The sequence below is a fragment of the Bemisia tabaci genome, chromosome 8 (genome assembly GCF_918797505.1).
Source record: "Bemisia tabaci chromosome 8, PGI_BMITA_v3".
NCBI lineage: Eukaryota > Metazoa > Arthropoda > Insecta > Hemiptera > Aleyrodidae > Bemisia > Bemisia tabaci.
The window spans coordinates 31,153,068-31,168,833 of NC_092800.1; the positions used below are offsets into that span (position 1 = coordinate 31,153,068).

At 39.8% G+C, this 15,766-nt stretch overlaps 1 protein-coding gene across 1 annotated transcript in view; it reads right to left on the reverse strand.

Annotated features, from left to right (window-relative positions):
• The window catches only part of LOC109034946 (uncharacterized), a 39,326-nt gene extending 24,610 nt beyond the window's left edge, over positions 1-14,716 (reverse strand). Inside the window, exon 1 of the mRNA XM_019048378.2 lies at positions 12,473-14,716. Within this exon, the coding sequence (XP_018903923.2) occupies positions 12,473-12,968 (496 nt within the window). The 5' untranslated portion in view covers positions 12,969-14,716. The remainder of the gene's footprint in view (positions 1-12,472) is intronic.
• Between the last annotated feature and the right edge of the window lie 1,050 nt (positions 14,717-15,766).

Sequence of the window (15,766 nt, forward strand, 5' to 3'; positions counted from 1 at the left end):
CCTCTTTTGGCAAAAATTCCAACCCATCAAAATCATCCACTCACAAGTTGTTTCATAATGAGGAATCAGTTTTCATTTTCTTCTCCTCCATTAACTTTTGAAATTCAGTTTCGTAGGTACAGATTTAACACAATAAGATACAAGGAAGAGACATTTTCTAGAAGTTGATAAAGTGGGGGCGGTCAAGAGCCTCAAAATCTACCAGTCGTAAAAGGTTGTGAAAATGAATCATTAGAATGAAACTGAAGATAAACACTGGTTAACGCGGGGTTTAAGCGAAGACGGAACCATGGAGGACCAAGAAAGAAGAGGGTCCACGGAGTAAGCGCCGAGAACAGGAATAAAATAAAAATGAAAGCTCGATTTTATTTAAGTACTCGTCAACAGGGTAATTGATTGAATTGCTGAAGGGGAAAAGCTCCCCCTCGAAAATGGGCTCGGGGCGCGGGGGCGGGGAGGGACACCGAACGAGCGGAAAATTAAAAGTTAAGTTAAAATGTAACAACTTTACAAGTCGGGGAGAGGGGGAGGCCGGGCAGAAGAAAAGGAGAAAAAATGTCGCCTATAAATTATGCATGAGATGCGTTGAAAGACAATTTATTGATACTCGGAAAACAAACCATTAGCAACACAAATACTAAAAACTCTCCAGTCGGGAGCCCCCCATAAAACGATGACGACGACGGAGAGGACTCACAGGCTCATTTTTGCTCATTTTTCATTCCCCCCGCGCGATTTCCAGCTCGGCGGAAGAGGAGTTGTTTACCGCCAAATTAGGCACCGTATTGTTCTCCCTCTAGAAGGGCCCGTAATCTCGTTACCCCTCCCGCCGCCGCCCCCCTCCCTCTCCGCGGAGAGCAGCCATTGTTGATTGCTCGACTCAGGGTAAACACCATTTTATCAGCATTATCAGGGCCACATTATCCAAGGGGGCGCCTCCCAATTAGCTAATTAGATTGAAACCGTCCTGGCCCTGCTAACGAGCGCACGTCCCTGGCTAACTTCATAACAAAACGACGCGCTCAGACTCACCCCCCGACCCCCGCGCAGCATCCCTCACTCTCTCGCTCGTCCCTTCGGATTTCAGTTCAGCACTCCCCGCCATTTCGGTTCCCCCTCCTCCCCCGTTTCTCCCCCTCCGGAGCGTTGGGGCGTCCTTCTCCATCTTTACCTTTTCCCGCGGTCTTTTTTCAGATTGTTCGCGGATGGATTTCACTTTCGACCTCGCTGGAGCGGGAGTCCTGGGGATCTTGTTTGGATACGCCGCGCCGCGCTGGGGCGTTTCAGCGGCCGTTTGATGTGGAAACTCGGTCGCGTTTCAGACGAGCTGAAATTCGCTGATTTGGTATCGCGGGCAAACAAAGGCGCCGTCATGTCTTCGCAATACAGGGGAGAACTGCGGAACCATAGCCCGGACTGAATCTAGCTTTCTTTGTTGTAAACTTTACCGGGTTTATGGTTACTGAAAACGAGGGTTTGGTAGATATGGATTGCATTTTGCAAAAAGGAACCAAGAGCATTACAATGTCGCTAAGATTGTGCAACTTCATCCATAGCAATATAACTATTGAATGCCTGAAAAAGTATGAAATTCACTTGGTAGTTTTTGTCCTAAAACAGTTTTTAGCAAGAGAAGCAAAACCCGTTTATAGATAATCAGGTTTTTCTTCCGAGACAAAAGAAGCCGCATAATCCTAGAAACATTGCAATGCTCCTGGTTCCTTTTTGCAAAATGCAATCCATGTAGTCTCTACTGAAAGGATGGGTGGAGCCAGGGTGGCATGAAACGTAAGAAATAAATAAAAAATTGGAAATTTCAGTGAAATATTTCATGAAATTTCACGAGGCTGTGAAATATTTCATATTTTTTTAGGAATTAGAGTATGCAACTCGCACTCAAACACACAGAAATAGAAGAAAGTCCCGTTTTTTGTATTTTACGAAAAATGAAAAGGAACCGGCATTTTTCAATATCTTTCATACATTTCTGGAATTTCATGAGATATTTCCCGTGAAATTTCAAGATTTTATTTTCCATGAAATTGTGCCATCCTGGGAGGGGCAGATGAAAGATTTTCCTAATGTTAGCTGAGTATCTACTGATATCGGTCGGGTTTCTACTGATATCGATTGGATTTTTACAGATATTGGTTGGATCTATACTGATATCGGTTGGATATACACTGATATCAGTTGAGCCTCTACTGTCTTTTGATGCAAGTAAAAAGTTCAGTAATATCTGCACAGCCTTTCCCCTTGGTCGATTAATTGATATAAGTGGATGTCCAGCCTGTATCAGAATTGAACCGATTATTTTCCAAATCACGTAAGCGCCAAAATTGCGAATGCGAGAAAAACAAGAAAACCCGTTTTATTCGCTTTATTGACTATCTCCAAATTCTAAAATATGTTTGTTCTTTTAGAGGACTATTTTGAAATCAGTTATGATACCAGAGAAAACAAGAAAAAAGAACCCCTCTACCACCTAAATAGAGATTGGCGCTTACGTGATTTGGATAATAATCGGTTCAATTGATACAGTAAAACTACGATGTCTGATATCTTACGAACTAATCATTGCATCAAAATAATGAAAGGTGAAAAAGGTGATCATTTTTAAAATTTTACATAAAATAAAGATGCTCCCTGATCAGACACAGTGTACTTTAGAAAAATGAAAAAACATGTACAATAATGTGTGTAGAATTTCTTCACTGATATCAGTGGAGCTCTGTAATGATTTAAGTAGAATTTCTGCTGATGTTGATGTGTGTTGGCCGAAAACGAGTAGATTTTTACTCGCCATTTTTAGCACGAGAGTTTTCTTGGAACTTACCAAATAACAATGTCCGATCTACCATTATGCTGAGTTGAGCGGATTTTCACGATGAGCGTCGTGTCAATGGGATGAGAGACTTTGATGCATGTACGGTGGCAATTTTTTTAGAAAAAACACTTTTTGGGAAATTGTTTTTCCCAAGCTGAGTGAAACTGGGAAACACTCTACATTACAAAAAGTATGAGTGGATATCTTAGTTCATTTTTGTTACAATAGAGAGCGAAAATTATCATTCCATTAGACAGTTTTAAGACTTCGAATCGTAAAATTTGGAAATAATTGATTTCGGTCCAGTATGTACTAGTCTTAAATTTAGGTATTTACTTAGTTAAAAAATAAAAAAACTTGAGGACTATGTATGAAAAAAATGCATGTCTTTCACGGGGGGCCTCCGATCCTTCAGCGGACAGAAAGAACCTATAGTGCAAGGAAATCAATATGCACCTATGTGATTTCGTAATCATTATAGAAATAAGTAATTATCCAGTTATTACTTGTAAATACCCTTATGTATATACATACATTAATATAATTGTATATATTTCCTCCTAGGAGGGTCACAATAAATAAACTCTTAAAAAAAAATTCATTTCTGAAATAAGTCGAGAAAGCTGGTTCCTTTTCAAAAGGTGCCGTCAACTGGCGTACTTCCATTCTACTACGTCATCTTGTCCGACTTGACCACTCCCTACCATTAATAGCCGAGCACATTCACATCTGTGCCTGGTACTCAAACGTGGACAATATTTTCAGATCACCTTAAAAAGACCTTTCCAAAGACGGGGTTGCCCTCAAGAGATTATTGAGCACATGTGAAAAGTGGTAATCAAATGTTCAAGCTCCCAATTCAAAACGTATTACCAAGAGAGTTCGTCATTTATGTTTATTCTCTTCGATATCTATAGAGCGTTTCGATCTATCATTCGACCATCGATTTGTCGAACTTAGCCTGCAGCGGTTACCAAAAGGAAAGACTTGTGCAGATCTCTTTAAAAGTTGTCCCAAATTGATATAGAATTTCGAATTCCAACGTGATATGGTCCCTGATCCCTGATCGGGCCTCTCAATTTTCTTAATTTTTACGTCTATCAATCGAATAGCACTGACAAAAAATTCTCGGCGTTTTTACCACGGTCCGTTGGTACCTTTACCATCTCACTTTTTTTACCAATCATTGATAATTTTACCTAGGCAGACTGGTAAGCTTACCTAACAAACCGGTATTTTTACTGTTTTTTTCAGGTAAGAATACCATTTTTATTGGTAATCAATTCTCGATAACTTTGCCATTTTATCTCGGTAATTCTACCACAGTCGATAAAAAATATTGGCGTTTTAACCAAGGTCCAGTAAAATTACCGAGGAAGTTCAATAATTTTACCGAGATTTCTCGGTAAAATTACCAATTCCATTAAGTTAATTTTACCAAGAAAAACCCGGGATCGAATAGAACCCTGAATTCTTGGTAATTTTACCCTTTTTTAATAATTACACCGAGATTTTTTTTCAGTGTGTTGCGATACACGGTGCAATTATTCCGTTTCATTCGATGGCTCGATATATTCGATGTATCGAGGTTGTTCGATCCCGGAGAAATGACGGAACTCGTATGTCCGTGCCCAAGTGGATTCGGTGTTCACTCCATAATTGTTATTTTATCAGCGGACGCGTGTCGCTGCATTAATAGCGGAGTCTTACATCTTGTCAACCATTCAGCCCATCGAGGCTGGATCCTTGATTATATTCCCGAATCTATTCCGACTGAAGAGCTACAAGCTCCTGAAAATTTACCCAAGTCTTCGAGTCTAACAGAGCAATTTTATGGATTGCTTCATCTTGGGAGTCAATTTTTTAATAGCTATATATCGAAATGACCTCCATCGATATTCATCCCTATCTTAGCAAAGTACTAATCGACAATCAAAGGTCGATTCAACAGTCGATCCTCGGGGATAATGTAACCAGCGGATTGTTTACGCAGCCCTACAAGTTTTTGACGATGTCAAATATTTAAAAATAACTCAACTTTTGTTGAAAATTCTCCTTTTCAGGTGATTTGAAACGTTTCCTGACAAATGATTTCACCCCGAATTTCCATTCTCAGCGTCCTCACTTCATCACAAAATATAAAAATCAGTTTTTCATGTATTTGAGAGGACAATATAAAGCGTAATACGTTTTAGAGATTATTTTTTGCGAGAAAATGACGGGAGAAAGTTACAGAATGTCCTCGTGATAAACGCGAGTTCTGTAAAAGGAGCCAAATCGAGGAAAAGTACTCATACCGCACATACTAGATTATGGTTGTCTCAGGCCAGCAGGGCTCTAGTATGGGAAGCAGCTTCTTGCGGTTGAGGCGAATGGCATCCGAAGAAACACAATGGCTACTTGATGCGACTGCAAGAAGTAGTTTTTTGTATAACCAAAGTCCTGGGTTAAAAAATTGCTCTGAGTACTTTTACACTTCCTAAAATGATTTATTCGCGAAAGCTGAGTTGCGAATACGCATTAAAAATTGCTAAGGCTCATTGTTATTCTTAATCGAAAAATTATTGCAGTTATCGAAAAGATTGTCACGCCATTTTCTTCCAATAATTAGAGAAACGGGTATGGGAAAAAGAGGATGAAGGAGAGGGCAAAAACAAAGCATTAAAATAACATTGCGTCCTGATTATATTGTTCACAGTCGAGAGGAAACGTATTTGACTACAATCTCGGCTGAAGAACGCAACAAGACATCGATAGCCCTTGGATACAACTATTCGTACTCAATGGTTGCCAGTGTTGCAGATTCTTGAAATTGAAGGCGTTTTAGATTTTTGCAACAAATCATTTTAGTGATATCGATTCCCAAAGTGTGAAACCACGTATCTTTGTTTGCGCAATATCGCAAACTTCCTGTCTTACTTTAATTTCTCCTCGGAAAGCCAAACAACGTAATTTCTTGAAGACTATCTTGATTTTTCTTCTCTATCGGCATATTATTCCAAATTTCAAGCTACAGAGATGGCTTGTTTCTCGTCGAAAAAGTAAAATAAGGGCGGAAATTTCGGAACACCGCATTGGACATTTACGTGGAATCGCACTTGAGCCATCGATAGCAATGTTCAGTTTCACAGAGCATCCGATCCCTTTGGCCTCTCCTTTCATGGACGTATTTCTGCCAAACGGAACTATGTGCATTATGACGTGAGCTCTGTTATGCAAATATTCTTATGGGTTTCAGGGTTCATTTCTTAATGCACATAGCTCCGTTTGGCAGAAATACGTCCAAATGGCACCCTTGATTAGACCCTATTCTATTTCCCCGTCTTGAAAGTCAGGAAGCCTCTAAAGGAATCAAGTTTAAAACCCTTGACCCCCCACCTTTTCCCCGGCAGCTCATAAAAATGCTCAAAACACGATTGCGAAACACTCGGAGCCCTGATTTAGTGGGATAGAGCAAACACCACTCACGGGGACCGAGAATCAAAACTGAGCAAACACTCGAGACTCGGCTTCGATTTGGAGAGACTCGTTGTGACGGTCCTGTCACCGGAGTCACCTGCCTGTCACCAACTACCCCTCCCCCCCCTCCTTGAGTGAAAGCTTATCGCACACATGCTACTTTTACTCCCTGTGTGTTTTGGCGCCCTTTTTATCGGTCCCATGACGCGGGGCTAATGGCACTTCATTTCTTTGACGTGATAACGTAATATGGATTTTGGAAAGAGTAGGGGGCACAGGGAAATAGGGTGACATGGATTCTTTTTTTTTTTTTTTTTTTTTTTTTTGAATATGGGTTAAAAATTATTTTGTATGACTGTTAGGTGAGATATCCGGTAGCCTGATGGTTAAAATATTGTCTGTATCAATGGGACATAATTCATGTACATGCTATGCATGTACTAATATACATAATATAATGAAACGATAAGCTAGCTTGGAGTTGTTTGACAAGTCGGTTAGATTGCATCACTCAGATTGGTTGATTTTAAAAGGCATACACCGGAAAAAACACATCGGATCTAGAGTTCAGACTCTTAAAAATATCGACAAGAAAAAGTACTCTTGATTCAAACAGAATCTAGCTTAAATCAAGAACCAAGCCTCTTAATTCAAGCGAGTTTCGCTTTGATTCAAGCAAAAATCCGATTGAATCAAGAGTATTTTTTCTTGTCAATATTTTCAAGAGTCTGGACTCTAGATCCCATCTGTTTTTTTTTCAGTGTTTGGTGAAAATGTCGTTTTCTAGACGATGAAACCTTAATGTAACCTTACTCCAAATTGTGTTTTTACCGTGAGAACGATGGACGTTTTTAACTGAACATTTCACCTATTTTATTTCTCTAGGTACATGCAAAAATTAGCAGTTAAAATTCCGTACTGCTTTTTTCAACAGATCTATCTTGAAACGTTATTTGTCGATCGAGATTATTACACTAACTTACAGTAGTATTTTAACCAGCGGAATGCAAAATTTTCCAAAAGGAATTGCCTATTTGAAGAGATAATCTAGAGGTAAATATTGTTACACGCAGGTTGTATTTTTGTAGTATACATTAGGAAATGAAGGCTCAAGGCAGACATTAATTTGCGCATTGATTTACGAGCTATAGGAACTCACCTTCAAATTAGCTTCTTTTATGAGTTATTTCACCAATAAATTTCATTGTCAATGAATCAATTAATTAATATTCGCTTGAGAATAGATTTGAAGAATATTTGCTAATGTAGAAACACGGATCCACAATTTCAAAATTATATTTCAGAGAAGTTAAGAACATTTGCGAGGCAGCCGTTATAGCTTCACGCAATAAAAATGGAATCTGTAAATCATACACGACGGATAAAAACTGAGCTTGAAACATAGTAAAAAAAAAAAACGTATGTTTTCCGTTCTATTTTGCACTCTGTTTCTCTCCCCTCTTCCCCTCTTCCTAACTTACGACACAATATTTGCGTAAACGTGGAGTTTCAAGATTTACATGCGCGATTGAACAATTTCACCCTTTATTTTACAGAATCTATGTCAAGGGATGTCTAAAACTTCTATTTCTTACAGTGAGATACTGTAGCGCACTTCAACGCCTTTTAATAACGTTCTCTTGTATACCGAAAGAATTTAAGCGATTTATTTCATGTCCAGTCAAATGTCATAAAATGCAGTTGGTTCCATTGTTACAAACCATGACTTTGAAAAAAATTGACAGCGGAATTATTCCATTTGATGCAGTTATTAACAATCACAATGGTGATAATGTCCTATTTTTCATGAAATATTCTTGTTCCCCTTCAGTTTTCCAAGTCTGCAACGCGCTTTCTCCTTAGATGAGAGGCATTCATTTGACTGATCAAGTCTACTTAGCCTCCAGTTAACATTTTAAAAGTGATATATTTTACCTTCATTTAGACGGAACACCTTCCTTTTTCCTAAATTGTATCATGCTTTGAACCACTTTCGTATAAGAGTTATTTTCGAAAATCTTATTACAGCCTCTTGGAATTTTTCGCGAGCACACTGCATCCTCAAAGTAATGTTGCACCTCGATGTTCACTGTACAGCCTAGTAATACATGAAAACTACAGGAGCGCTGATATTGTTTTTGGTGTTTCAAAATCTCTCCTCTCATTCCGTTTTATCGAAGAAGAGCAAACCTACGTCATTGCTTAAAATGTTCACAGAATATCCTTCACATAGAGGAGATAAGTCAGGGTTGTTTTCAAAGAATGACGTCAAATATCTATCTATTTGAAAATGAAGTGAGACAGGACCAGACAGGACGTCTGTAATGTTGCAAACCGAAGATACGCGCTCCTGTAGTTTCACCATCCGAATGGTAAAAAGTACAAGAATATTCATAAAAGGACGAATATTTTAAATCAAAATGTGTCCACGCAAACTCACTTAAAAATATTAATAGCGAAGTAGTTTTATTCTTATCATGGTAAAAAGTAACTCTTTGACGGTAATTCACAACACATATCCAAGATATTTCGGCGCTTCATCAACTCTAAGGGCTCATTTACTTGAAGTCAAAGGCTGTAAAATTTCGGTGCAATTTTTTTTTTCGTTCGAAGGATCCAACTCATACTTCATTTTTCCTTTTTAAAAAAAAACGCACAAATAGACTTGAATAGAAAAATTAAAAAAATATTTTTCGTCGTATCTCGGGAAAATCACGGCAGATTTTGAAGTGTTCATTTTCATTTACCCGCACGAGAGACTTACAACGTCGCAAATTAAGGTATTAATATTTTTCATATCACCGTCGGTAATGAGAAAATTAGTAACAGCGCATGCGCAAGGGTGTAACATCAGCGGCAATCGTGATCTTCTGCTATGAAGGTGAAGCGATACTCTTTAAGGCGCTATAAGCAACTATTCCACCACGAGGGTATTGCACAGTATCAGTCGGAAATGAAGGCGCACTAACTTAAGTAAATTGACTAGTAGCGTTAACCGCTGCGAAGAGTCCTATTGATCGGGCAATATGCGGCTCCAATTCGATCGAGTTTTGTGAAACTTAGTGCTTAAGCCCATTTTTTTACGGTAAACTTGAATATCAACTCAAATCTTCAAAATTTTAAAATTCAAAGATCGCGGAAGCGGCCTCAAATTCTATTAACTTGACGCCGTCGAAATTATCCAACTTGGCAATCGAGATATCCATTCTTTTTCTGTTCAGTTTCAAAATCGATGTACTTACAGGTAGCTTAGTCCTCAATATCGGCGCGCTCCGTCTCCTCAACTTTTTTGTGTCGAATCTGATTGTTCATTTACTCATGTATTTATTTTTCTATTATTCCCTTATATTTTATTTTCTCATTTGATCATTCGGAGGAATGTAATCAAAGATCTTAATCCTGACATCATTGACGCAAAAACGCAAAAGCGAGCTGATAATAATACTGATTACCTATCTGACGTGAATTAAGACCTGTCTCTTCTTGCTCTGTCAAAATTTTTCGAGTAAACTGTGCCGGAGTCTATGTAGCGCCCAAAAAGCCGCGATTCACATAGATATGGAGCGGAACTATGCTTTTTACGGAGTGACTTATATGCACTAATACGAAGCGGAATCTTCTCTTTTTGCGGAGTGTAATACACTTTTATGGTGCTAAGTTTACTTTGCATTCATATCCCGCGAGGTTTATGGGCGCTACATAGACTCCGGCACCGAATTTCACTCCCCGATTTTCAACAGCGCACGATTTGTTGAGTTACATTCTTGTAAAAAATTTACTTGTTGGAGTCAATTTTGCATCTTCGGAGCGGAGTTATGTCCCTCCGTCTAGACAGCGAAATTTTGTCGTCACCTTCCGGACAAAGTATCACAAGCGCTATGTGACGTTATGTGACGTCAAACATTTTCTTTTGGAAAAGTCGAATTTGATCAACATGAATTCGACAACGTCAGAATGTTCATACGAAGTTTTCCCTTAGCACTGCATAACAGGTTAGGACATTCAATATAATGAAAAATTTAAAAAAAAAAGGAATTAAGTTGCAATTTATTTAATGCTATTTCGTAAGGATGCAACCTCATTTCAACGTTACAAACTTTACACTCGTAATTCCTCTTTTATCAGGAATCTTACGGCATTTCAATTTGAAAATTCCATTCGATTTATTTTCTATCGACACCTACAAAATAGAAAAAATTTGGTGAGGTATTGCGCAGCCTTACTGTTGTAATAAAATGAATGAATAACTTTTCGTCGTCAATTTTAACACCTAGAAATGGGGATACGTTTCTTTGTTTGGGAAAACCACAACTTGCGCATCCGTCTTGATTCTTGAATTAATTTTACTCCCGTGAAAGGTCGGAGTGTCAGAGCGCTCATATTTAGGAATTGACACTCACAATCGTGTAACACATGCGCGAATTACATTTCGCCTTCAAAATACGTGATACCTCACGCATATCCTAGAAGCTGTAATAGTTGTATGTTACAAAATCCTGTCCATTGACAGAATAAACAGACATAATTCGACAGGGTTGGAGGGAAGTATGGAACTTTGGAACGTCGTCACATTCCACTCAAATTATTACAGGGGCCATGCGACGTTTCAAAATTTCCGCCGCCGTTTTATTTTTTTTTTTTTCAGAGAAACTGTTGGTTGAACCTGTTTGAAAATTTCACTGAATTTTATCGGTAGCACAAAGAAAATTCAGTGAAAATTTCGGACAGCTTTGTTGAACAATTTCTCTGTAAAAAAAATAATAAGGCGGTGAAATTTTTCAAACGTTGCATGTTGCTTGTGATACTTTAACCGGAAGGGTACGATGGTAGGCACCCTCTCACCCTCACCTGAAAAGATAATTTTCAAAATCACGTAAGGTCCAAAATTGTAAATGCGAGAAAAACAAGAAAACCCGTTGTATTCGCTTTGTTGACAATCTTCAAATTCCAAAAATGTATGTTCTTTTGGAAGGATATTTGGAAATCAGAGATGATTGATTGTGCCAGAGAAAACAAAGAAAAAACAACCCCTCTACCACCAAAATAGAGATTGGCGCTTACGAGATTTGGAAAATAATCGGTTGATTGTCATGCGGTTATTAACCCTCTGCCCCTACTCCTAAGTACCTAACATCATGCAAGAACGGCTCCATACTGCCGCGCCAAGGAAAAACGCCGTATGAACCTTCAGGCCTTGCCAAATTTCCTTTGATAAAACACCAATTTACTAGAAAGATTCTGAATATATTTCATCTAATTTTTCAGACAATTTTGTTCAAAATATCATTTATAACATCTGGAAAATTCAAGGTAAAATATCGACGGTGAAACTACCAAACCACGTATCTCGGTTTGCGACGTCGCAGACTTCCTGTCATACTTTATTTTTTAAATGAAAAACTACTTAACATCCAGTCTTGAAAATTTCTGTGATTTTTCCTCTTTGCACGGAGAAAATTCCGTGAACATTTCAAGGAATGATATTGATTTGGTCTACTTCAAAAAAATAAAATGTGAGCGTAGATTTTTAAACACCGCAAACGAGATACGTGGTTTGGTAGTTTCACCGTCGATATGCATAACTTCCCGCAAAAATAATCATTTTATCGAAGGAAAGGCAACACTCGAATGCTCATACGGTGTTCTTCCTTAGCACGGCAGCATACTACTCTTCTCGGTGACACGACGGAATAGAAGAGCCTATATTCGACTCTTTTAAGAAACAAAGCTTTCTTTTTTTATTTTCTCGGCTATCATGTAGTCTGCAGGTATCTATTTGGAATTTTTATATTTTACTTTTGTTCTTCCGACTGAAAATGGCTCAGTTTTGAGCCGAAACGTCTCGGATTTTTATATGTACTTTTTCGCCTTTTTTCCCGTTTTTTCTATGTTTTTGATACCACCATTGTCACGCACTGGAAAAAAAAAACACATTAGATCTAAGAGTCCAGACTCTTGAAAACATTGACAAGAAAAAGGACTCTTGATTCAATCAGATTTAAGCTTAAATCAAAAGGAAATCCGCTCAAATTAAGAGGCTTGGTTCTTGATTTAAGCTTAAATCTGATTGAATCAAGAGTATTTTTTCTTGCCAATGTTTTTAAGAGTCTGGACTCAACATCCAACGTGTTTCATTTTTTTCCAGTGCGGGCTGCTGTTTCAGAAATTTTAACCTTAGAAACTAACCTGCAAGATCGGGTAACCGTGGCCCGGCGTAGAACATCCCCGCCCTGGCGAGCCACTCCAGTTGCATATGCTGCAGGTGCGGCGGGGCCGGTCCGTTGGCCAGGGGCTTGCCGTGTCCGTGCTGCGGGAGGCTCTGGAAGGCCGAGTTGTACGGGTAGACCGGGTTGCGGCCGAGGAAGATCCCGGGCATGGGCATCATGTTCGGCGGGAGCGGGTGGGCGATCTGCTCCTCGCAGCCGGGCGAGATCGAGGGGCTCCGGGAGCTGGTCTCCTCGTTGCGGGAGCTCTTCGGGGAGCTGCTGGAGGCCCTGGAGAGCGGCGACGACGCCCGCTCGATCTCCGGGCGCCCGAGGAGCGCCTCAATGCAGAACGACGTCCGGTTGGCGCCCCCCGCGGGGTCCTTCGGGATCCGCGTCGAGAGGTCCTTCTCTACCATCTCCTGCCCCCGCGGGTCCAGCCTGTCCTCCGCCTCCGGCCAGGATTGTTCCGAGGACATCGCCAGCTAGGATTTGCTTAGCAACTAGGATGGGCGTCTCCGTAGTTCATCACATTGAAAGGGCGTCTTCTTGTAATCGAAAGCATTAACCTCTAAGAATTAGGGCGTCTTGAAGTAACTCACTGTGTATATAAAAAGGGCGTTTGATAGAGTTTTTCAAAAGCGTTTTTGAGTATTTCACAACCTCCGCTATTGATTTTGAGTCAAGTGCGGGCGTCTTCGTGTATCATTACATTGAAAGGGAGCCTTCGTGTAATCAAAATCATTGAACTCTAAGAATTTGGGCGTCTCGAAATAACTCACAATTTATATTGAAAGGGCGTCTTAAAGCTGTGTTCAAAAGCGTTTTTGAGTATTTCACAGCCTCCACTATTTATTTTGAGCCAAGTTCGGCAGAAGTCTTTTAATGATACACAGCTTTTGCATCCGCAACTTTCAGCCGTTATTTTTGCTTGAATTCGTTGCTTTTGTCAGGCGTCAGGATGACAGGCAAATTCAGTGGACGTCTTGAGCTAATCCACAAGCTTTTCCTTTGACTTTTTACCACTATTTGTTGCGAGCGGTTTTTTTAATGAATATCTGATTGATGCTTCCAATAGTATTTCACGGCTTTTGACCACCTTGAAAAATTTTATTAGGCGTCTTGAAATTATTCACAATCTCTCAATCCAGCTTTTAAGCACCAATTGTTATGATCGGTGAATGTCGGTTGGAGTCTAGTAGATGTTTTCAAAAGCGTCTCCTAGAATTTATAGCCGCCTCTCAGCACCGTGAACGTCTTGAAATGATAGACAGCCCTCACATTCACAGCTTTCGACCACAACTTTTATCAGGTTTGGTTCCTTTGAATTGTTCGCAGTCTCCGAGATTCAGAGCTTTTTTCCAAACACTTTATGTTTTTGCGTGAACTTTTTATCCTTGATAGAGTCTCTTGAAGGTTCCAAAATCGTTTAGCGTTCAACGTCAGTATTAACCACCGATTTACGAACGAACCAGAAACTTCGCGCACTTATATTACAATTTTTTTAGACATTATTTTGAAACTGGGCTCCTCCCAAAAAAATTTGCATACCGCAAAGTATAGAGTTAAGCACTATAAAAATCGTTAATTGATCTCAAGAAAAGAAAAACACACCTCAGCAGACCATTAAAATCCGTACGCCACCGCACTTCAATTTGCATCAGGTATTTCTAATTAGGTTTTCACCTCAGACACAGAATTGAGATTTAAACATTAAAAATTAAGGAAGATTAAATTCAGTAAATTGTCTTACATATTATGAAACACCTAGCACCCTAGAAATTGATGTATGCTTATGTTCAACCATTGAGTGAAATGCTGATCACAGTCACCAAAAATCCACACAAAATTCGTCTTAAAAAACAATGTAAACAATTGATTTGAAGGATCGATTAGGGGTATTAACAAGGTGTTGACAAGCACAATTTTTTACAACAGAGGATATCCTGACAAACCCCTCCGAAGGGAGAAAACGTGACTGTCAGAAGCGCGGAAACTCAAAACCGGAAACCGAGAACCGGAAGCCGACGACGAAGACGAGAGAACGCGGAAGCAATTAAAGCGAAATCACGGGGAAATTAGAGCGATCTCGGGGCCATGGCGCGGGCATAAACGAGGCAACAGTTGCCGGGGTAGTGAATGGAGAGATCGGTTATAGCTGGAGAGGCAATTGATCCGGCAATTTGGGGAGCATAATATCCCGCCGCGAACGAGGCTCTCATTGGCCGGCGCGGAAAAAAACACGCCCCCTCTCGCGGCTCTCCCGGGAGCCGGGGAGATCATAGACTCCTAATGGATGCCACCGCGTGATACGCCGAGGATGAAGGGTGGGTCTTCTCCATCATCCCTTCCTCCCCTTCCACCCCTTCCTTCCCCTCCCGTGGTAGTACTCCCGCCCATCCCGACCCGTCTCTCGCTTACCCTACACCGCACTTTTGCCGTGCTACGGAAGAACGCCGTATGAACATTCAAGAGTTGCCAAATTTCCGTTTATAAAAAATTCATTTTTGAGGATATTTTATGAATATTTTTTATTGAAATTTTCAGATGCTGCAGACTAAATTGTGAGATAAATTCTCTGAAAATTTGGGGGGGGGGGGGATGTCCACAAGTTCCCTTGAAAATTTTTATTTTATCAGAAGAAGTTTGCCAGCATCTGAAGGCTCATACGGCGTTTTTCCTTAGCATCGCAGCATTGGTAACGTCGGTGTACGGCTTAGTCTACCGTACTAAGGGAAAACACCGTATGAACTTTCAAGAGTTGCCAGATTCTCTTTGGTAAAATACGAATTTCCTGGTAAACTTGTGGATATTTTTCATTTTCCGGACATTTTATGCCAAATTTGCTCCGATAAAATGTTTATTATTGAGGAACGCTATGAATATTTTTCTATTGGATTTGCAGGAACTTTTGGTGAAATTATGAACCAAATTATCTGAAAAATTGGAAGGAAAATATCCATAAGTTTACTAGGAACTCTGTATTTTAGAAAAGGGAATTTGACAACGCTTGAAGGTTCATACGGCGTTTTTCGTTTTCCCTTGCACGGCAGACTTAGCCCTACACCGGCGTTACCTATGCTGTCATGTTAAGGAAAAACGCCGTAGAAGCCTTCAGACGTCGCCGAACTTCTGATAAAATAAAAATTTTCAAGGGAACTTGTGGACATTTTTCTCCCAAATTTTCAGAGAATTTATCTCGCAATTTAATCTACATCATCTGAAAATTTCAATGAAAAATAGGTATTCATCAGTATCCTCCAAAATGAATGTTTCA